The following is a 22897-nucleotide window of genomic DNA, read 5'->3' as shown; positions in this document are numbered from 1 at the left end:
TGCAGGATATTAAAACTCCGCTTATATAACACAATGTGCTTTTAACTACTTTATATACATTCAAAGCTGCACAGAACATAATTTCAGATGTTAATAAAATTAATCAAACTACTGTGTAAAAGATGCGTCATGTCCCAGACTGGCAGGATTACAATAACTGAACTTGTTAGTCAGAATCTACACCAGACTTACCAAATTCCACCTCTAAAGAAAACTAATCTACATTACAATTCTTAAGGAAAAAAGTCCAACCTACAGTAAGCAAAACTAACCTACCACCCAACACTGAATTTCAAAATAGCTTATTTCAGGACCGTACATTCTTGAAACCTAGGTCAGCAACTCAACAAATGCATTTGTAGGTTCCTAAAAAATGAGCAGTTCCCCTATATGACCTATTTGAATATTTGATTTACCTTGTGCAAAAACAAATCAAGGAAAAGCCTCAACATTTTTTTTTTTTTTAAATTTGTTTGCACATTATTTCCAATGCAGGATTACATATTTGTTTCTAAACATTCACAGAATCAATTGCATGTAAATAGTATAATGGTGGAAATATAACTTCTAAAAAAAAATTACCATTTTCCCCTATTATCAGGCTCTGATACTTAGAATTTTGAAAAGACTGACCAAAATTACCGATTATGCATTTACCCCGAGCCACCTTGAAACTTAATACTCTACCTTTAACGCGGACATAAACAATGTATACTCTGATTCCCAATCCCAATTCCTGTGCAGTGTTTTTAAGGCATGAGTGAACAGCACCACAGACAGACAAATCCAGGAGAGCTTTCTTAGCATGCTGTTAAAAAAATAAAAATTAAAAAAGTACATAAAAAAAAAATCACTGAATGAATAGTACACAGTATCAATTTACTAAGTTGCATATTTTATCTCCATCTAAAGCACAGATTAAAGCTTTTACTCATCAGTTCGTTTATAGGAAAATATTTACTACATTGATGTTGCAACTTCAGCTAAAAACTAGAAAATAATTAAAACTCCAAACTTGAAAAAAACCCAAATATTTAGCTGCAAAATTATTGGTATTTGTTATAGAACTTGTAGCATTACATTAGCCGTTGGATTAACAGAATGGAATTAAAAAGTGTTTATATAATAAAATGTGGGAAATCTACACAAATGGTAAGCTCTCAGAAGTTAAATTTAAAGCAAAGAATGTGACCCTGACATGAACCAGAAAATGTCTTTAAGTACATTCTACAGCACTTTAAATGTTAGAAACTGGAAAGGCCTAAGAGGATCATAGCTCCATCCGTTTTGCAAAATACAGAACATTTCCTTTCTACCTGAGAGAACTTTTACAATCTTTGAACATTCTTCTTCCTGAAGAAGGGGGATTGTACCCGAAAACTTGCAAAGGAAGCAAATTTTTTTGCTACTATTTATTTGGTCTAATAAAAGACATTTCTTTTAGCACAAGAGTTTTGTCTGCTTCTGCTTTTCAGACCACTATGGGTATAAGCTATATCCCTAGAACATTTCCACATATTTTAATGCAAAGATTCTCCAGTGTTTCCCCATTTGAAATATCTTAGTGAAAAGACTGCCACTAGGATCACCTGCCCTTCCATAAACACATACTATCCTCATGACAATAACTGCTTAATGGTAGAATGTATTTATTTAGCAATTTGTATTGAGTTCTGGAAAATGAAAAAAAGTGGAAGCAGCCAGAAACCTGTACCTAGCAAGCTTTTGGTCACATACATCTTCACACATTTCTGTAAGACAATGAGCCTTTTCTTCTTCCCCTTTCTACAAGTGCTGTATGGTGACTGGGGTACAAATGGTGCTGGGAGGCCACTGGAGCCCCAAGTGCTCCTATTTAAGTAGCATCTTTGGAGGAGGGGAAGTATGGTTACTGTATTTCTAGGGCTGTGATATCTCTTCTGTAATTCTGTGCTGTCATAGGGGAGATCGAAGATTGAGGGATTCATCCTTAGGCCTACACCTCGTAAAGCTAAACCAGTAACCAATATCTTATAAGTCTGTATATACAAAATTGTACAGTTGAATGTACCTACCCCTTTAATAAAGTATGGTTCAAGTTGCAACAGGTTCTTAATTTACATTACTTTGTGCTTAAATCTTTAGGAGCAAAGACATTTAACTGCAGAGCTACCTCATTAGTTCTGCAGTAAAAAGTCTCAATGTCTACAAATGCGGTCCTATTAGGCTGCAGGAAACTAATTAACTCTGCCACATGTTAGTACTTGTAAATACAAGTACTAACCCATGGCAGCGTTTTTTACTGCGCAACAATGCATGTATAGATACTGACGGGGCTGAATGGAGCATGAGGGTGCTTCGGTGTGGTGCTGTCTGCTGGCTAGCCCTATACTGGAGCATCCTTGTGCCCCAGTTAGCCCCTCCTTAGCACACTGAGCCAGTTCAGAGCAGCCCCAGGGTAGCAGGCTGACTTCCTGGACTCCCTGCCAGCTGGGGCTGCTCTGGCCCAGCTTAATGTGCTGTAGTCCTAGGCGTATGTGAAGATGTAGCACCTAGAAGCAGTAAATTCCCCCCCGCCCCTGGGAATGGGGGATTCTGGATAACGAAATATGCTGGTTGAGTGGCCCCGGCCGCCGCTTCTTCTGCCGCGTCTGGGGCATCCCTCCAGGAGGCGGGCCCCACACAGCCCCGTGCAGCCTGCTATGCCCCCAGGCCATGGGGGCTCAGCAGCACAGGCTGCTCTGCCCCCAGCCGTGGGGGCTTGGAGAAACCAGAAGTTCCATGGTGGGCACTTCCGGTTTCACTCTACTAACCGGCATGCCGGCTTGTAACATAAAGCATGATGGCTTGTAAGATGCTGGATAGCACAGCTTTTACTGTATAACTTTTTATTCCAACTGAAAATATTTGGTGCAAGCTTGGTATTTCAAAGAGCACATTTAAACAAAAACATCACCACCACCAAAAGTCATACTTTTTGGGAAAAATCACATTTTGTTAGTCATAGCTGGAGAAAAGGAAAAGTTTTAAGAAGATGCTCAGTCATGAAGTCTTAGACTGAACTGGAATCCCCACTTAGATTAGGAGCAAAAGAAATATTGTACAGTAAACTGTCCACTGGAACAGCTTCATAATACAGTCAAGCCTTTTCCCAGAAATTGAAATAAGCTTCCAATTTGCTTTTCATCTAATATTTTACAGAAACAAGTCAAACCCTTTTAAATTGCACAAGTTAAATCCTGAAAACCCACAATTTTGGACTAGGAGAGGAAGACAAAGGATCATATTTTCCTTTCCTAATATTTAATTCAGTTTCCAAATTCGGCCTCACACAATAATAAAAGTATGCTTATTAATCAAAAAAATCTCACTGAGATGTGGTGAGTCACTGTGAATCAGATGCATTAAAAAGTAATTATAAACACGTTAAAGTAACACACTGAATTATAAACGGCTTAATGCAACACACTAAAGATAAAAGGTGATGAATAAGATATGATAACTTCTACATTCCTGTGCAAGTATGTTGGTGTTCATTCCAAGTTCATTTAATAATATTTGAATCTGAAGTAGGAAGTAATGAGCTGGGATTATATAAATTAACCTTTTTCTTTGCATTCTTTTAGTGCAGACACTTGAAAAAGAGACACCAGCATGAAGCAGAAAAAAAATTGAAAAATATCTTATTTGTGAAAACCATATAGAAAATATTTTCATCCTGCAAATAAAACAGAAAAACAAGCTTCTAGATTATCTTCTAGTTTTAGTTCTAGAAATTTATTTAGAATAGAACTAATTTTATATATCCTCTGTAATACCTTAATCTAAGAAGCAAATTCCATGATCTCAGTGGTTCCTTTGACTGGAGAAGAAGCTTCTTATGTCCCTTCTACACGTGCAGGTAAAAGTGTGGTTGGATCTAATGTGTGGTCCACACAATCAGGCCTCCTGCCTTGCCATATGAGCCTAACAGGAGGTGCAATTGTGGGATTGTGCATTCGGTCTAATTGTGCCTTAATGCTGGGGTAGAGGGAGCCAAATCCTGGTCTCTCCCTGCTTTGGCAAGAAGTAGGCACCCATGGCTGGGAGCCAGTTTTGCTGAGGAAGATCCCAGTTGTGGGGACCGCAAGCAGCCAGGACCCAGAGCCCTATCAGCTGGGGGACTCTTGGTCCCACTGTGGGTGATGTGCAGTCAGAACCAAGAGCCCCATGTGGGCCTAGGGGTTTCACATACCCCTGAGTCCTGGGCAGCCGTGATCCCCAGCTCCGATTCCAAGGGCTTGGGAGTTGCAACTGTATAGCTGGAAGCCCTTCCCCCCAGCCCCCTCGCCCCTTAAGCTGACTGGCCACAGGGGAGACCCTGCTATATAAGCAAATTAAAGCTTGATAGCAACCAGCTATAAAGTTAGTACATATTTTTTTATGTCTAATTTTTTGGCTGGTGGGAGCTTTTTCTTGTGAAATTATTACTTTGCAGGTATAGCTAGTTTCAAGGCAATTGCACAATTAACTGGTTAATTGAGCTGATACCTGTTATGTGTAGGAAGGCCTTAGTTCCCAAACAAAGCAAAAACAAAGCATTAAAAGATGCTTACAAAATTACAGATATTTATGATTACATACAAACTGCATATTAAGCATAGGAGGCGAGTTGTGTAACTTAATTTTATGCTTAGAGCAAGAACAAATTTTCTGGAATTCTGAGATCAACACAAAGAACAAAGCATGGCAATTTTTAAAAATTTGGCTGATGTAAAACACATCCATGTGTTAAATAGGGAAAAGGTGTAACTTATAGTTCAGCACCAATTGATGTTTAAGGTGTCAATAAGAAACTAAGAAACCCAATCTTAATCAACTGAAGCTAGTGTTAAATCTTACTTAACTCACACTTTAAGGACCAGAGAAGAACTAGCTTCATCTGGGTCACTAGGGTCATAAAACAAAGAAATCTCTCAAATGTTCCACTGTTTCCCTAGGCCATACAAGTCAGATCCATAAACGCTTATAATGGGAACAAGTAAAATAACCAAGACTGTGGTTCACTGTGTGACCAAAAATAAGGAGGCAGAGGAAAGAAACTTAGCAAGAAAGCTTTTACCTTGTATTCTTTTTCCCCCTTGTTTGTTCTGCTAGCTTTTTATACTAATAAAGTCCTTGTTCATTCAGGTTACCTGAACAGTCCCATCTCATAAAGTTATGCAGATTCCCTTCTGTGAGCAACATAAATACACCACATTTAAAAAAAAAAAATGACACTGAAGATCCAGAACAATAGTCTGGAGTGGACATTTGCTTATACCATCAAAGTAGCACACAGTGCACTCGCTACTCAAAACCTGTAACATACTAAGACAGTTAAAAACTTGGGAAAAACTATTGGGATAACGTGCAGTTACCTTTATTTCATAATACATATTTATGAAGCACTTTACATCAAACATTAGGTAGACATATTACATTTCATAAGTTCTCCCCAACCTCAAATTCTCACATACTTTTTACTTGACAGTCGCTTCCACCCATGCGCTACTAAAATGCAGAATCCCATGCTAGGAACATACAGTACTCGTTCTGCTACTACAAATCCAACAGGAAAGAAGAGGTTTGATGCAGGAATGAATGGCAACACTATTAAGCAGAGTGCCTAGAGAGAAAAAGAAAAGACATTTTAATAAGCAAGACTACATAGTTACTCATTACAGCTGCCCACTAAACAGTCAGGTAAATTTGAAATACCTCATTAAAAAGTATAGTTACTAAACCTCAAATTAATTTCCTAACACCACAAATGTAGTGCTCATGTAGGACAATTTTTTTAAATTTACAAATAGAATTAATTCCTTAATAAACTTATCAAGAATGCTTATTTATCTGAATGCCTACAAGATTAATGAGGAAAACCTGGCCAAACATTAATATTATTGAACCTCAGTTTACTACATATAATATGAAATACTAATAAATAGTTCCATATAGGATTTTGGAATTCATAATTCTATTACTGAAAAAGATTAGTAAAATATATACACTGGATGCACATGGGTATAGGTCCTATGAAGGGAAGGGGGGCTACAATTGCATCAGGCTCCTAAATTGCCCTCTTCCCCCAATTACTAGAATTTTCTTATTAAACATGAAAATATACCGAGTAAAATAACTGCATGTAACATGCACAAATAAAGTAGAGGTACAATCCCTAGAAACTTATGTAAAACTTATGAATTCAGTTCATTGACACAAGCAGAAAGATGGTAAATATGAAACTAAGAAATACACATACTAAATACAAACAAAGACAGCACTGTCAGCCACGTTATGACAAGAAGGAATACAGTCAAGCAACTAGGTAGATACAATTCAACATAAAATTTATTTTAAAACTTGCAACTTAATGGTGATTTTCTTGTCTGCTGCAAAGGAGTCAGGGATGTCACTGCAACTGACTGATCTGACAAGATCACTTTTAAAATGCAAGAATTCCTAGATCCTCAACTCTTGATTAACTCTTGGTACATAGTGGTAACTCCTGACACGTCTGAGCACACTAAATGATCTATTTGCATTAGGCACAGAGGCTGGTATGCAGCAAAATATACAAAGTACAACAAACAGATTTGGGAAGTTTCTTCAGAAAAGTTTCATACAGTCTTCTTAATAAATGGTATCATTATTTTGGGACCAATATTCTTTGTGTAAATGCATTTAAGAAATATTAAATTTACCTTCCTTCTCACCAACAAGCACATCACTAGAATAGAAATTCAGAACGTCACTAAGATCAACATCGTTCTTGATAAGGAAGATTCATAAAAGTTCAGAATTTTGGCAGATACACCTGAGTGCAGCAAACTGGAAGAGTCAATGATGGAAAAGAAGAAAATGTTCCAAAGTTAGTCCTTTACAGCCTCAGGCATGTCTTGCTCATCTGCATCTGTGTTTAAAAGGAACGTGTTGCCCTTGGAACATGTGACAAAATTGCGGCAACATGCTCACATTCATCATGAATTTTGTTCCTTCTCTCTCACAATTGGGTCATTTTAATGAGAAACCCTCCAGGTTGATTTCCTCGACATCAAATATGGCATTTCTGTTTGTGTATTATATTGTGTTCATTGAAAGGAATTCAAATTTTCAACCAAAGTGAGGAAAACAGAACATGTTTAAATTTTGGCATGGGTTTTACTAGTCCAGCAGTATCACTTCTGGTTTGGTAATCCAGTTGAATTCACATGACTTGGTCAATGCCACTTGGAAGCCTTTCAGATTCTTGGCAAAAGGATGGGCACAAACAATACATTGAGTACAGTAAAAGCTGTTATTTGGCATCCCCCAGGAATAGATTTCATAGACATTAGGGCTGGAAGGGACCTCGGAAGATCATCGAGTCCAGCCCCCCGCCCAAAGGGCAGGAAGTCAGCTGGAGTCATAGGATGCTGCGGGTTTTTTTTCCCCCAAGGTGGAGAACCTTGCATTTATCGGTGTTGAACACCATCAGATTCTCATCTGCCCACTTGCTGAGCCTGTCCAGGTCAGCCTGGATCATCCGCCTGTCTTCTGGTGTGGATGCTTTGCCCCAAAGTTTGGTGTCATCGGCGAACTTGGCCAGTCCGCTTCTGACTCCAGTGGCCACATCATTAATGAAGATGTTGAACAGTATGGGTCCAAGGACAGAGCCCTGGGGGACCCCACTGGTCACAGGACACCATGATGAGTGACTTCCATCAATTACTACCCTCTGGGTCCGACCCTGGAGCCAACTTTCCAGCCAGTGGATCGTGGAGGACCCAAGGCGACAATTGGCCAGTTTCTCCAAGAGACTATCATGGGACACCAGATCGAAGGCTTTTTTGAAGTCAAGATATATGACATCAATCTCATCTCCCTTGTCCAGGTGATAGGTCACCTGGTCGTAGAAGGAAATGAGATTGGTCAAGCAAGACCTACCCGCAACAAACCCGTGCTGGCTATCCCTTAAGATGTTGGCGTCGGCCAGTCCATTAAGGATGGCCTCCTTAATAAACTTTTCTAAGAACTTCCCCGGGATAGAAGTCAGGCTGATGGGCCTATAGTTAGCCGGATCTACTTTCCTCCCTTTCTTGAAGATAGGCACCACATTGGCCTTCTTCCAGTCTTCGGGCACTACACCAGAGCGCCAAGAGTTTTCAAAGATCCGCCCTAGAGGCTGGGCTATGATGCTCGCCAGCTCCTTGAGTACCCTGGGGTGAAGATTGTCAAGGCCGGCTAACTTGAAGGTATCCAGCTTCTCAAGATGTTCCTTCACGAAGTCAGCATTAATGGAGGGCAGGGGATCACCCTCACCTGGACTTCCCGGCCCAGTAGTGGGCATGGGCGTCCCATGGGGCTGATGAAAGACCGACGCAAAGTACCTATTTAATAGGTTGGCTTTTTCCTGGGCGTCAGTTGTCCCATCTGGTTCAGCAGGGGTCCAACGTTGCCCCTGCTTTTCCTCCGGCTCCCCACATATCTGAAAAAGGACTTTTTATTGTCCTTGATGCTCAAAGCTAGCTGGAGTTCAGTTGCAGCCTTGGCTTTCCTGGTCTGCTCCCTACAGGACTGGACCAGTGCAGAATAATCCTCCTTGGAGGCGACTCCCATCCTCCATCCTTTGTAGGCCTTTCTTTTTAGCCTCAGGAGGTCTGCTAGGTCCCTGGAGAGCCAGGGGGGCTGCTGTGCCCTCTTGCTGCCTTTCCTCCGAGATGGAATAGACTTGGCTTGTGTATTGAGGATCGCTCCCTTGAGGAGCAACCACTCTTCTTGAACTCCCCTCTCCCTGTGGTCACGGTCCCTTAGGGCCTCACTGACAAGCCTCCTGAGCTTGTCAAAGTCGTCTTTCCTGAAGTCAAGGACTTGTGTGTTGCTGACTGACTTGCCAGCTTTTTGGCGGATGGTGAAGGTGATCAGCTCGTGGTCGCTGTCACCCAGCTTCCCATCGATCACTAGGTCACCAACTAGGTCATCCCCAGTAGCCAGCACCAGGTCGAGCAGCGCTTTGCCTCTCGTTGGCCCATAGACTTCTCGAGTCAGGTAGAGGTCATCCACACACTAGAGGAAGCTCTGCGACCGCTCAGATTTTGCTCAGAATTTTGCCCCCCCCTCAGAATGGGGGATGCCAGATAACAAAATATGCTGGTTAATTGAGCGGCCTGGGCCACCATTTCTGGGGCGTCACTCTGCCCCTCCTGGGGCATCGCCACCCTTCCCGTGGGCCCTGCGGGACAGGAAACAGGCCTCGCACAGCCTGTTATGCCCCTGGGTCGTGGGGGCTCGGCAGCACAGGGTGCTTTGCCCCAGGCCATGGGAAATCAGAGAAACTGGAAGTGCCACAGTGGGCACTTCCAGTTTTACTTTATCTTACAAGCTGGCATGCCAGTTAATTGAGCATGCCGACTTATAAGATGCCAGTTAACAGAACTTTTACTGTATTAGATAAACAGTGGAGTAAATCTGTAATATTCTTCTTCAAAATTTACTGTTGCTGTGGACTTGTGCTGAAAATACCTTACAATGACTAAAAGATCCAAAGAATGTAATAGAAACAGTTGATAGCTCAGCTGAATTAGTACCAACCAAATTCAATGCATGTGACTACCCAGGGATTCTTTCCTAGAAGTAGCACCTGAGTATTCTCCTATCATACTGGGCACCATTATTATATGCCTGCCTACAACAGAGGTTGAAACCTAATCCACATTCATCTACAGTGCTGTGAATCATCTCAGCTACTTCCTTGCCAGCCATCACTGAAGAGATTCCTGATTTCATCAAGCCCTCTGACTACTACCCCATGGTCCTTGTCCATGTGGACACAAATGATGCGGCTGTGAGTAGTCCTGACCACATCATAAAGGACTTCCATGAGCTGGGGGTCAGGCTCAGGAAGTTGGGGGCACAGGTGGTATTCTCCTCCATTCTTCTAGTTGGCAGCAGCTGGAAGCACCAGGATGCATGCATCAGGGTAGTCAACCGGGGGCTCCAGAGATGGCATCTTCAGGAGGGCTTCGGATTCTACAACCACGATCAGCACTTCCAGGGAGAAGGCTTCTTGGGAAGGGACGATCTTCATCTCTCTCCTAGAGGTAAGCATCTGTTCCTCTGCAGGTTGGCTGGTCTCCTCTGAAGAGCTTTAAACTAGGTTCAACGGGGGACAGGGAACTGGTGGTCGACGAGAACCCAGGGTTGGTGAGCCACAAAAAAAGACACCAGACCTAACCAGGTAAGCACTAAGGGGCACACTAACCATCAAGGCAAAGGGGCACCAAGAGCACCCAATGGGGGGCTAAAATGTCTTTACACAAATGCCAGGAGTATGGAGAATAAGCAGGAGCTCACACTCTTACTTGCCAGCACACAGTATGACCTAGTCAGCTTAACTGAAACATGGTGAGATTCTACGCACAACTGGGCGGTAGGCATTGAGGGGTAGAGGTTGTAAAGGCGAGACAGAGTGGGGAAAAAAGGCAGGGGTGTAGCTCTCTATGTTAGGGAGCAGTACACATCTTCCATCATCAAGGCAGGGGTAGAGGAGGGAAATACCAAGGCATCATGGGTCAGGATCGGGGGGGGGAGGGGCGGCAGGGGAAAAGGACTTGGTAGTGGGCATCTACTACACGCCTCTTTATCAGCATGACGAGCTAGATAAGGTATTGTCCAGGTAGCTCTCAGATGCCATTCAGGCGAGGGAGGCAATGGTCATGGGGGATCTAAATTACCCGAATATTTGCTGGGAGAAGCAGATGGCCAAAACAAACCACTCATGTAGGTTCTTACACTGCATGCAGGACCTGAACCTAACCCAGGTGGTGTCCAATCCCACCAGAGATAGCACCTTGCTAGACCTGGTCTTAGCAACAGGGGATGATCTTGTGGGGAACATGCAAGTACATATTTTCAATGTGATGCTGCAGCTTTCAATGCGATGCTGCGGCTAGTAAAGCGAGCAAAACGCTGGCTTGCATCCATAGATGCTTCTCAAGCAAATCCTGGGATGTCAGTCTACCGTTGTACTCGGCCTTGGTGAGGCTGCAGCTAGAGTACTGCATCCACTTTTGGCCTCCACAACTCAAAAAGCATGTGGAGAAGCTTGAGAGGGTGCAGAGGAGAGCCACGTGCATGATCAGAGGTCAGGAAAACAGACCTTATGATGAGAGGCTGAGAGCCATGGGACTCTTTAGCCTAGAAAAGCACAGGCTCGGGGCGATCTGGTAGCCACCTATAAGTTTATCAGGGGTGCTCATCAGGATCTGGGGGAACGGCTGTTCACCAGACCGCCCCAAGGGATGACAAGATCAAATGGTCACAAACTCCGCCGCAACCGATTCAGGCTGGACGCAAGGAAGAACTTCTTTACTGTCTGAGCCCCCAAGGTTCATCATTTGATGTCAAGGTTTGGAATAGACTGCCACTGGAGGCGGTTCAAGCACCCACTTTGAACACCTTCAAGACACATTTGGATGCTTATCTTGCTGGGATCCTATGATCCCTGCTGACTTCCTGCCCATGGGGCAGGACTTGATGATCCTCCAGGGTTCCTTCCAGCCCGAATGTCTATGAAATCTACAAAAACCTTGGAGCTAGTGACCATCACTTGGTAGAGTTCACTATCCAGCGAAGGGTGGTAAAAATATCCAGTGAGGCTAAAGTGTTAGACTTCAGAAGGGCCAAATTTAGTAAACTTAGAAGGCTAGTCAGTGAGGTGGCGGAACTCAAGAACATCAAGCAAATGAGGGTCCAGGAGGGTTGGAGGTTTCTCAAGGGAGTGATCCTTAGGGTACAAAAGGAGTCTATATCCTTATGCAGGCAAGGGGATAGAAAAGCCCCGTTGGCTGAACAGAGAACTCCAGAAAAGACTGGGGGCAAAGAAAGAGATGTATAGGCAGTGGAAGCAGGAGGCAGCCACCAAGGAGGAATACACCTCCCTGGCATGCTATTGCAGGGAATCAGTTAGGCAGGCCAAGGCAGGACTGGAGCTTAGGCTGACTACAACAATCAAGGACAATAAAGAGTCCTTCTACAGATACATAGCGAGCAAAAGGAAGGCGCAGAGTAACATAGGGCCCCTGCAGGACAAATCAGGACAGTTGGTGGTTGATGCAAGGACAAAGGTAGAGCTCTTCAATGAGTTCTTTGCTTCAGTATTCCTAAGTACTGACTAAGACAATTCCCCCACCTTGAAAATAGACAGATGTCCAAAAGGCACCAGACAGCCAAAGGTTAGTGCTGACTTAGTTAAGGAGCACTTGGAAGGGCTGGATGGGTACAAGTCAGCCAGCCCAGATGACCTCCATTCACGGGTGTTCAAGGAATTGGCCAGTGTCATAGCTGAGCTGCTGGCATGGCTGTTTGAGTACTCATGGGGCCAGGTCCCCAAGGACTGGAAAAGGGCCAATATGGTGCCCATTTTAAAGAAGGGGAGAAGGGATAAGCCGGTTAACTTTAGGCCCATCAGTCTTACTTCTATATCCTTGGGAAAATACTGGGGGGGGAGGGGGGGGGGAAGAGCGTGGAAAAAAAAAATAAAAAAATCAAAGAGCATATTTGTGAAGGCCCAGCAGGGAAAATGACGCTGAAAGGAAGCCAGCATGGGTTTGTCACAGGTCGATCCTGCCTGACAAACCTTACAGCCTTTTATGACCAGGTCACACACTGCCTTGACATAGGAGCTGAGGCCAATGTCAGCTACCTGGATTTTAAGAAGGCCTTCGACACATCCTATTCTCACAGGGAAGCTAGCAAGCTGTGGAGTGGATGCTTACACAGCCAAGTGGGTGGCCAACTGGCTTCAGGACCGCACTCAGAGAGTGGTAGTGGATGGGTTGTTCTTGGCCTGGAAGGAGGTGGGCAGTGGGGTCCTGCAGGGTTTGGTCCTTGGACTGGTGTTATTTAATATCTTCATCGGCAATTTGGATGAGGGTGTGGAGAGCACCCTCTCCAAGTTTGCAGATGATACCAAGTTATGGGGCAAAGTTAACAAACCAGAGGGGAGGGAGCAGATACAGGCCAATCTGGACAGGTTATATCAGCAGGCAGAACAAAATAGGATGCAATTCCACAAAGATGAATGTAAGGTACGCCACCTAGGGAGGAGGAATCCCCAGCACACCTATATGTAGGGGGATGACCTCCTCAGCAGCTGAGAGGGATCTTGGAGTCAACTACGACTCCAAGATGAACATGAACTGGCAATGTTACAAGGCCATCAACAAGGCCAATCGCACCTTGCCGTGCATTAGCAGATTCATGACCAGCATATCGAGGGAGGTGATGCTCCCCATTTATGCGGCATTGGTCAGGCTGCAGTTTGAGTACTGTGTCCAGTTTTGGGCACCGCACTTCAAGAGGGACATGGGGAATCTGAAGAGGGTTCAGAGGAGGGCCACTCGCACGATTAGTGGCCTCCGTGAAAGACCCTACGAGGGGAGGCTGAGGGATCTGGATCTCCTTCAGCCTTCACAAGAGACGTCTGTGGGGAGACCTTGTAGCCGCCTATAAGTTGATCAAGGGAGGACAACAGAGAATTGGAGATGCGCTATTTAACAGAGCGCCCCTAGGAGTAACTAGGAATAATGGGCGCAAACTAGTGGAGAGTAGATTCAGGTTAGATATTAGGAAGAAATTGTTTACAGTAAAGGTAGCCAGAATCTGGAATGGGCTTCCAAGAGAGGTGGTACTATCACCTAACTTGGAGGTCTTCAAGAAGAGGCTAGACAGTCACCTGGCTGAAGTCATCTGACCTCGGTCTTCTTTCCTACTAGGGACAGGGGGTCAGACATGATGATCCATTGTGGTCCTTTTCAACTCTACAATCTATGAATCTAGGTAAAGTCTCTTAAATGCCTGTGTATAACACAGATATTCACACCCACCCCACCATATTTACTTGAATTCAAGATGTGGTTTCTCACATCCAAACAACATGGGGAAAAATAAAGTCCGGTCTTAGATTTGAGTACCGGCCTGGGGTAGGTAGCAGCTCACCTCTAGGTTTGGACCTGTGCTTGGGCCCAAGTCCAGAGTTACTTGCCCCAAGCCAGGGTGGCTCACACAGTGGAGGAGAGGGGGCTTAAGGTGGGATCTGTGGATGATCACTAGCGCAAGCCCTGGAAGTGACAACCACAGAATCAGCAGGTCAGGTAACAGAAAGGAACTCACTCCTACCTCAGCCCAAGGACGGGACTCTAAGAGGACAGGAAAGCCTAGGGCTTCCGATAGCAGACTTAGCTGCCTGTATACAAATGCCAGGAGCATGGGGAATAAACAGGAGGAACTGGCCCTTCTGCTAAGCAAAAATGAATACTATCTCATAGAGATAACACAGACCTGGTGGGATGACTCCTGTGACTGGAACACAGGTATTGTTGGTTATACCTTGTACAGAGGGATCATGTTGCAAGGAAGGGCAGGATTGTAGCTCTCTCTCTGAAGGAGAGAGGAGATTCGCACCTACAAGAGGAGATTGGCACCTAAGGAGGCTGACTTGAGACCCTCTGGGTTAGAAACTGGGGAGAACGTGGTGAAGGGGATATAACTGTAGGAGTATATTACAGACCTCGTAACCAAGAGAAAGAGCTTGACCACGAATTCGCTAGGGAACTGGCAGAGGCTGCATGCTCATGGTGTATGGTAGTCATGGGTGACTCCAACCACCCTAACATCTCATGGGAAGAGCACTCAGCCAAATCTGATCAGTTGTGAAGCTGCTTCACTTGTATTGATGAGCTCTATTCGACTCAAGAGGTCTACCGGCTGACAAGAGGCAAGGGGCTGTTGGGTCTGGTACTGGCCCAAGGGGATGATGCAGTCAGTGACCTGAGGATCAACGGGAAGCTTGGTGACAGCGACCATGAGTTGATCACTTTATCCATCACAAACCTGGCAAATCAGTCAGAAAAGCAGAAATCCTTGACTTTAGGAAAGCTAAATTTCACAAGCTCAGGACATTGGTTGTTGAGGCCCTGAGAAACGATGATCTTACAGGGAGGGGAGTTCACTATGAGTGGTTGCTCCTAAAGGACGTGATCCTAAAAGCACAAGGGAAGTTCAGTCCAGCCCATAGGAAAGGTAGCAAAAGGGCTGAGAGACCCCCTTGGCTCAATAGGGAACTCATGGACGTCCTGAATTTGAAAAGAGAAACTTATAGGGGACAGAAGTGGGGAACTGCTACTAAGGAGGATTATGCAGCACTGACCTGCACCTGTAGGGAGCGGAGCAGAAAAGCCAAGGCTGAAACCAAACTCAAACTGGCTACAGGAATCAAGGACAGTAAAAGTCCTTCTTCAAATACACGGGAAGTCAGAATAAAAAAAAACAAGGGCAACATTGGACCCTTGTGGAACCAAATGGGGCAGCTGACAACTGACACTCAGAAGAAAACTAATCTCCTCAACAATTACTTTGTGTCAGTTTTCCACCAGCCCAAGGGGATCGCTCTGCCTGACAGGATGCAGGACTACCAGGGTAAGGGTGATCTATAACTGGCAAAGAGATAGTGAGGGAACAGCTTGAGAGGCTGGACATCCTCAAGTCAGCTGGCCCGGACGGAATGCACCCAAGAGTTCTAAAAGAGTTGGCTGATATCACAGCACAACCAATGGCAAGAATATTTGAGAACTCATGGTGCTTGGGAGAGGTTCCTGAAGATTGAAAGAGGGACAAAGTCGTGCTATCTTCAAGAAAGGAAGATGCAGGGAACTACAGGCATCAATCAGTTTGACCTCAATCCCTGGAAAGCTCGGGGGGGGGGGGGGAAATCAAAGAAACCATCAACAACATGCTAGTGGAAGACAATGTTCTAAGACATAGTCAACATGGCTTTGCTGCGGGTAGGTCTTGCCTGACCAACATCATTTCCTTCTATGACCAGGTGCTGCATCACCTGGAAAAAGGAGAAGAGGTTGATGTCATATTTAGATTTCAGAAAAGCCTTTAACTCGGTCTCCCACGATGTCCTCATGGTAAAATTGGGGAACTGTGGCCTTGACAACTTTATGGTCCGATGGCTGGGGAACTGGCTCCACAGTTGGACCCAGAAAGTGGCAGTCGATGAAACAGAGTCAACATGGCATATGGCTCAGTAGTCAGACCAGTACTCTTTAATATATTCATAAATGATCCAGATTCAGGTGTCAGAAGCAGACTGGCTACGTTCATGGATGACACCAAATTATGAGCAAGTGTGGTCACACTAGAGGACAGGCTGGCAATTCAGACTGACCTGGACAGGCTTGCAAGGTTGGCAGATCAAAACCTGAGGACAATCAACAGAGAAATACGAGGTGCTCCTCCTTGGGAGAAAAAAACCTGACATCATACTTATAGGCTTGGCAGTTCTATACTCACTAGCACCACGACCAAAAGAGACTCAGGGGATGAACATGAGCTACCAATGAGATGCTGCAGCCGGCAAAGCAAATAAAAGTCTGACTTGTATCTACTGATGCATCTCAAGCAAGACCCAAAAAGTCATCCTCTTGCTTTACTTGGCCTTCGTGAGGCCGCTGGAGTACTGCATCCAATTCTGGGCTGCACACTTTAGAAAGGATGTGGAGAAGCTTGAGAGTCCAGAGGAGAGCCACACGCACGATTACAGGTCAAGAGAGCAGGCCTTATGAGGAGAGGCTGAAAGGCATGGGACTGTTCAGCCTGGAGGAGTGAAGGTTCAGGGGTGACTTGGTGGCAGCCTATAAGTATATAAGGGGTGCACATTAGGAACTGAGAGAACATCTGCTCACTAGGGCACCCCAAGGGAAGGCATAATGGCCCAAAATACTGGAAGACCATTTTACACTGGACATAAGGAAAAACTTGTTTACTGTCTTAGTCTCCAGAGTCTGGAATAGACTCCCTCTAAAAATGGTGCAAGCACCTACTCTGGATACCTTTAAGAAACATGTGGATGCTTATTTTGCTGGGGTCATCTGACCCCAGCTGACTTCCTGCCCCTTTGGCAGGGGGCTGGATCTAATGATCTTGTGAGGTCCCTTCTAACCCTAATGCCTATGAAAGTTATCTATGGTATGGAAACATGGGGGAGACCATATCATGGAGGGGGAGGAGCAGCACTAGGAAGACCCACCTGTGCAGCCTGTGTGGGAAGACTGCACAGCCTGTTCCCTGCCCAGGGCACCACCTCCTCCTGTCCCCTCTCCTTCTCACTTACCTTCTGCTCTGTTCCTGTCCTCTCCAGCTGAGCCCAGTCCAGCGCACAACTTTCTCTGGCTGGCTGGGCAGGGCTAGGCCAGGATGACCGCTGCTGTCTACACTGGAGCAAAAGCTGAGCAGAGCAGCAGAAGGTAAGTGGCAGACAATCAGCAAGGGGGAGTAGGGTAGGGACAGCCAGGAACTGTGGCAGGCATAGGCATGAGGTAGGAGGCAGGTAGCAGGAAGAAGTAGGGGTTGGAGCATAGGTCAGGTATAGGTGTGTGGGAGGGGGTAAGGGGGTGAGGCAGCACAGGGGTAGGTGGCAGAAGGGTAGGCATATGCAGGAGGGGACAAGTGGCAGTGGGGTAGACACAGGTTGGAGGGGCAAACATTGGTACTGGAAGAGGGGCAAGGGGTGGCATTCTGGCACCTCTCTTCCCACTGCAGCTTTACACCTCACAGTGATGTACGAGGAGGAGACAAATTTAAGACTATCTTCCACTAATTAGATTCTACACATAGTGGAAAATTATAACCAATTTATAAATTCCCCAGGTATAGAATTCAATTATTGAGGATGGTCATTTTAAATACAAAGTTGTCTTGGAATCAGGTAAGCACGATAAATGTCTGATGACAGCACTGTCTGTTCGGTGTTTTGTTTGTGTCTGGTATGGCACTGGAAATTATTGAAAAAATATTCAGGCTCTTCAAGCTCCTCAAGGATAGGTTTTCATGACTTGCTCTGCACATTCCTTAATATATTCAGTTTTGCTCTGAGCTCTCTCATGCTGTGCCTTTTGACATGGTCAACCAAATCAGATTATACTTGGGTAACAACTAAATAATATTGCCACTGGATTTATCAAAAAAAAATGAAACTTCTGCCAGAGAAAAATAGCCTTGTTCTCCAAAAAACAAAACAATATCTAAAAATATATATATTTTAGTATTTTCTTCCATGTTTCCCCACATTCAAAAGTTCTCAAACAATGAGTGAAAGGTTTAATCACCTGTTAATCTCTTTGCCATCATTCATTTCAAATAATATATTTTTGTATATATTTTTTTCAAATTCAGGAATTAGTTTATGTGCGGGCCGGGAGCGATCCGGGCCCTTTTTTGGGTCGGAGAAGGCAGGCGACACGCTAGAATTAGGCACGGACTCGTAATGGTTGATTCAAGATTGTTTACTTACACCAAAGATGGTCACGGTGTAGGCTGGACAGTTTCCCAGGCAAAGCTCCGCTTAAATCCCCAGTTTGAGGACTCAGACTGTACTCGGATCACACCCATGGAGTTGTCAAGGCTCCGTGGATCCTTTTGCGCACAGGGAAGAGGGATACGTCGAGGATTGCGCTCGGTGACGGGGAGAGGCTAGAGGCTGATCAGACCCCTGTTGCCTTCTTTGAATACGCTGGGTCCAATAGGCTCCGCAGCGCTTAGAGATCTTCACAAGACATGAAGTCTCCTCCTCCTGATGTTCATGGAGTCCTCCCTTGCGGGGTTCTCCTTGGAGTTCTCCAACTTGGGCGGAAACCACCCAAGCCTTTTATACGGCTAGCAAGCCAATTGCTAGCCGCCACGTGGGAATATTTTAACACAAGCCAACAATGGGGCTCGAATTCTAATACAAATGGCGGGAACCTCTTTGCACCGTGCATCTCTGTGCTGCAAAGAAGAAATGCACCCTGCAAAGAAAGCTCCAAAACGGCGGGAAAATAATTCAGTGGTGCCAAAGCGCACACAAAAACAAAATCACACCCTTGGGTTTTGACAGTTTATACAGCTGGTGTCAGCTGTATTTACAGTCCATCCGGCTGACTTGGCCAAGGTTTGAAGAACACCCATGTTGTTGCATCCTGGGCCAAAGGTCAACATGAAATGCAACAAACAATTAAGGAACACAAGATAGTTCTCATCACTCTCAAGATGCATGTCAACTATGTTAGAACTGCCATCTTTCTTTCAGATTCAAAAGGCTTCCAATTTTCTACTTTACTTAAATAAATTAAATGAGGTATGGCTGATTCACTATTCCTTGGAAGTGGCCTACTGCCCAAAATTGGTTTTTTCCCAAAGCATTCTAAAGTTTATTTTTGCCTGCTTCTCCTGTGCACCTTCTTTCTGCTTTTCTTTTTGTGGCACCAGACTTGTGCGTCCATGCACAAAACACACACTTCATAATTAACTCAGTGTACAAAGGTAAGAGAACTTTAATGCAAGGTAGGCAAAATCATGGAAATTTCTCTATAGCTGATGCAAGGGGTGGGCACCTGAAGCTAACTCTGTGCCCTCCTGACTCCTCTGGAGACCACTTCCTTCTTACTCTTTCCCAATGCAGCAAGCAGGGGGGGCTGCAGCTGCTGCAGCCACGGCGCAGCCCTGACAGGCAAGCCTGGAGTCTGCTGCCCAGGCTGGCAGTAGGGGCGGGTTACAAGTTGGTGCTGAGCGCAGCTGTTCGCAGCCTGCCTGGGGTTGCCTGTGCCTGTTCAGGACAGCCCTGCGCAAGCTGCGAGTGGCTGCACCAGGGAGCGCCGGCTACGGGACGGGGGAGGGGCTGCTTTTCCCTGGGCTCCTTCCCTGCCTGAGGTCCTCCCCTTCCCTCCCCCCCCCACCTGAGTCTTCAGCGCCGTGCAGCCATATGGTCCCTGCTGGGCCTTCTGGCTAGGGCGAGGGATGGGGCCGAGTGGGCCCTGCTGTTGCAGGAGCTTGTTGGGCTTCCCCTGGGTCCTGTCATTTTTGACAGGAAACAAAGACAGATCAATAGTAGTGTAGTGTAGGCAAGGCCCTGGTGTAGTGACAATTATACTGCCATAAGGCATTTTACTGGTATAATGTATTTTGCTTTGTTAACTCAGAATAACTTATGTCAGTATAAGCTCTCATACTAAAGAAGCTAGGTCTACACTGTGGTGGGTTAAAGCAGCAAAAACTTACGTAAAGAAAGGAGCTTTCTTAACTCCAGAATACTAAACAAGTCATGGGAAGCTCCCCCTTTCAAAACTATTCAAAACCCATGAAAATAAAACTCAAATTTGGTTTTAATATAGTACTTTAGAAAAATATTTCTAAGTTTTACTTACCAAGATAGGGCTTAGTTTATGACTTTGTTTAAACGGTGTTGTTTATGTACATGTAGATAACCAGAGTTTACACATTCATTTACTCTGACTGGTAAAAGTTGTTTTACCATATGATTAGCATGATAACAGTACTATAAACTGTACTTATTTAAAGAAGTAAATATTTGTACCAATTAAATTTAGTCTTCTTTGACAAAGATTGGATCATGATTAATGCTTGTTGCACAACTTTTGTTAAAAGAATAGCCAACTAGGAGGGAAAAAGTGAATGGCAGCAATTATCTTGAGCAAAGTTTGATAATGAAATCATGACAGTTACAGAAGCCAATATTTCTTTATATTGGTAGAGCCATCTCCGTCCAACCTACATGGAGTTCATTGAAAATGATTACTTAGAAGCAGTTTCTGATCCACAGTCTTGTTCTCATGTTACTGTATTTAGAATATAAATATTCCTGATAAAACATTTCTCATTTCCTGGAAAACTGGCCTCCAGGCACTTTGAGATTGATTCTTCTGGCATAAAATCTAGTACATGAAAGAATTAAAAAAAACATGCAAGTTTATGAATAACGTTCCGTTTTAAAAACAGATGTTTGTAATAGAAGGCATTTTAAAACATTAGAAATTAAAAAAAAAAAAACTCATTAAGAAAAGTTATTACTAAACTAAGTATACCAGAAATGATGTTTACCCTAAGAATCCTTTGCTGACAAAGGTGGAGTGTTTCTTAATACCAGTGAACAGCTGCCTAGAGCATTATGTTTTTGAATGGTACATAAATATCAATAGCAATATATTTTCTGGAGACAGCAGTAAGTAGAAAGTCTTCAGTGGCCAAAATATAAAAATATCTTAATGTCCTTAGCTATAGCACTTTTTCAAATGTAGTATCTAAAATGGGTACCTAGGTTTCTTTTACTTACACACAGTCCTCAAAGTCCAGTTAATGCCTATACGGCTGCATTGTCATCTCATTTCCACTAATTTTGTAATGAATCTATAAAAAGTTTAATTGGACTATCAAAATAATTTAGTTAAGAATAATAGCTTTATGTCTCTCAAGAGTCAGTTGCTTAGTGAAGAAAACTTAGAAATAAATTCTATGTAGTGATCACCCCTCTACTCGCATACCTTCTTGAACTTGCATAATCTACATTTTCAATTATCATGATTAAGTACAGTATTAACAGTAAACAGTATTTATTTTGGGTAACTAGGAGACATGCATATGTTCTCTCGCATGTGCAAAAACTCCAAACATTTCTAAGGTTTTAGCAAAACACTACAACATAATCACAGAACAGATTTAGTAAAAGGAAACCAATACCAGGAAAAAAACCCAAAACTCGTATTGCAAGATCTTACAAGGATAGCGGCTAACATTTTTCTTTTCAAAACCAAAAAAGGATTAAATCTAATTGGCGTGGTATGGGATACTGCATTTTCATGATTCTCTCTCAAATATTATGTAAATGACATTTTTGATTTTAATGAAACCCTCTTTTTTAAAACTATGATCATATTTTCTCCAGAATTAACCTATTCAAAAGATGATAAAAGATATTATCTTGATTTAAGGGCTACAAACATTCTTATTTCACTAAACCCACCAGCTTGCATGCAAATAAGGAAAACCTCCAGTCAATACTTGGAAGGCAGCTGCTGTATTTGAGTATTTTAAATATGCTGTAGAGTCAAACAACTTTCATTGATCCTAGTGTTCACACATACACATTACCAAGCACTGCTGAAATCCTAAACTAATCCACTTTGATTTCTGAATACCTGAGAAGCACCATAAAGAACACAGTTTGAGTATCACTAATTCCCTCCACCTATCTTTTTTCTCCTCACTCAATTGCTGTCCAGCTTCTTTCATACCTGATTCATTTTCATTGTTTTTAATACCAAACTGCATGATAAATGCTGAAACTAAAAAGTTTTCTTGTCTTCTTTGCTAAGCCCCTATTCTTAACCCACAAAGACAAGCATCAATCTCGCCTAGCTATAGCAGAATTAAGCATGTATTAGCACAGTATATTAAGCCACTTTACTGTCATAAATGAGAAAGTAAAAAAATCCTGAATCATTCTTACCATCAATACAGTCTTGGATGAATCCCCAGGATATCGTAGACTGAAGAAAATCAAAGATCCCAAAAAGCAGAAGAACGTAATGGTGGCAATATTCCGTATATCAAACAATGACTCTACAAGTGGAATTGTACCCATTGTCCAGTCACAGCACAGTTCTGAAGGATTAAGCAGCAACCAAGCATTTACAGGAAGGAGGTAGTTGAAAGTCAGCTGCCTTGCAGGAAATGGACTTACCGCAGCTGGGTTATCAAACCTAAAAAGAAGAAAGAGTGACCATCCATTAAAAAAAGAAAAAAAAGGTTATGGCCTAGCATCTTTCAGAGCAGTTACTTTTACAGCAAAGCAGACAGCTTCAGGAAGAAGGCAACTTAGTAGCTTATACAATTTCTCTCATCTTTGCTCCATTTATAAAAGCACATGGTTTGGGAAAGAAGTAGCTGAAGTTGTTATATGCATGTAAGTCCCTTCTGGTCACTAGCAGAGAGTATGATGTAAAGCAGGCCTTAAAATAAATGCTTTAAAATGTATTCAGGGGACATGGCTTGCTACATAATTAGCTTAGGTTTGTGGGAG

At 43.7% G+C, this 22897-nt stretch overlaps 1 protein-coding gene across 6 annotated transcripts in view; it reads right to left on the bottom strand.

Moving 5' to 3' along the window:
* The window catches only part of TMTC3 (transmembrane O-mannosyltransferase targeting cadherins 3), a 66320-nt gene that overhangs the window by 10275 nt on the left and 33148 nt on the right, over positions 1-22897 (bottom strand). For all 6 annotated transcript variants that reach the window (XM_019480894.2, XM_019480897.2, XM_019480896.2 and 3 more), the window contains 3 exons: positions 22325-22577; positions 5478-5626; positions 688-808 (listed from right to left, as the gene is read on the bottom strand). In XM_019480894.2, coding sequence (XP_019336439.1) covers positions 688-808; positions 5478-5626; positions 22325-22577 — 523 coding nt within the window. The remainder of the gene's footprint in view (positions 1-687; positions 809-5477; positions 5627-22324; positions 22578-22897) is intronic.

This window comes from Alligator mississippiensis, chromosome 4 (assembly GCF_030867095.1).
Source record: "Alligator mississippiensis isolate rAllMis1 chromosome 4, rAllMis1, whole genome shotgun sequence".
Taxonomy (NCBI): Eukaryota; Metazoa; Chordata; order Crocodylia; family Alligatoridae; genus Alligator; species Alligator mississippiensis.
Note: the sequence above shows the minus strand (reverse complement) of the source record. Positions and strands in the feature narration are given on the sequence as shown.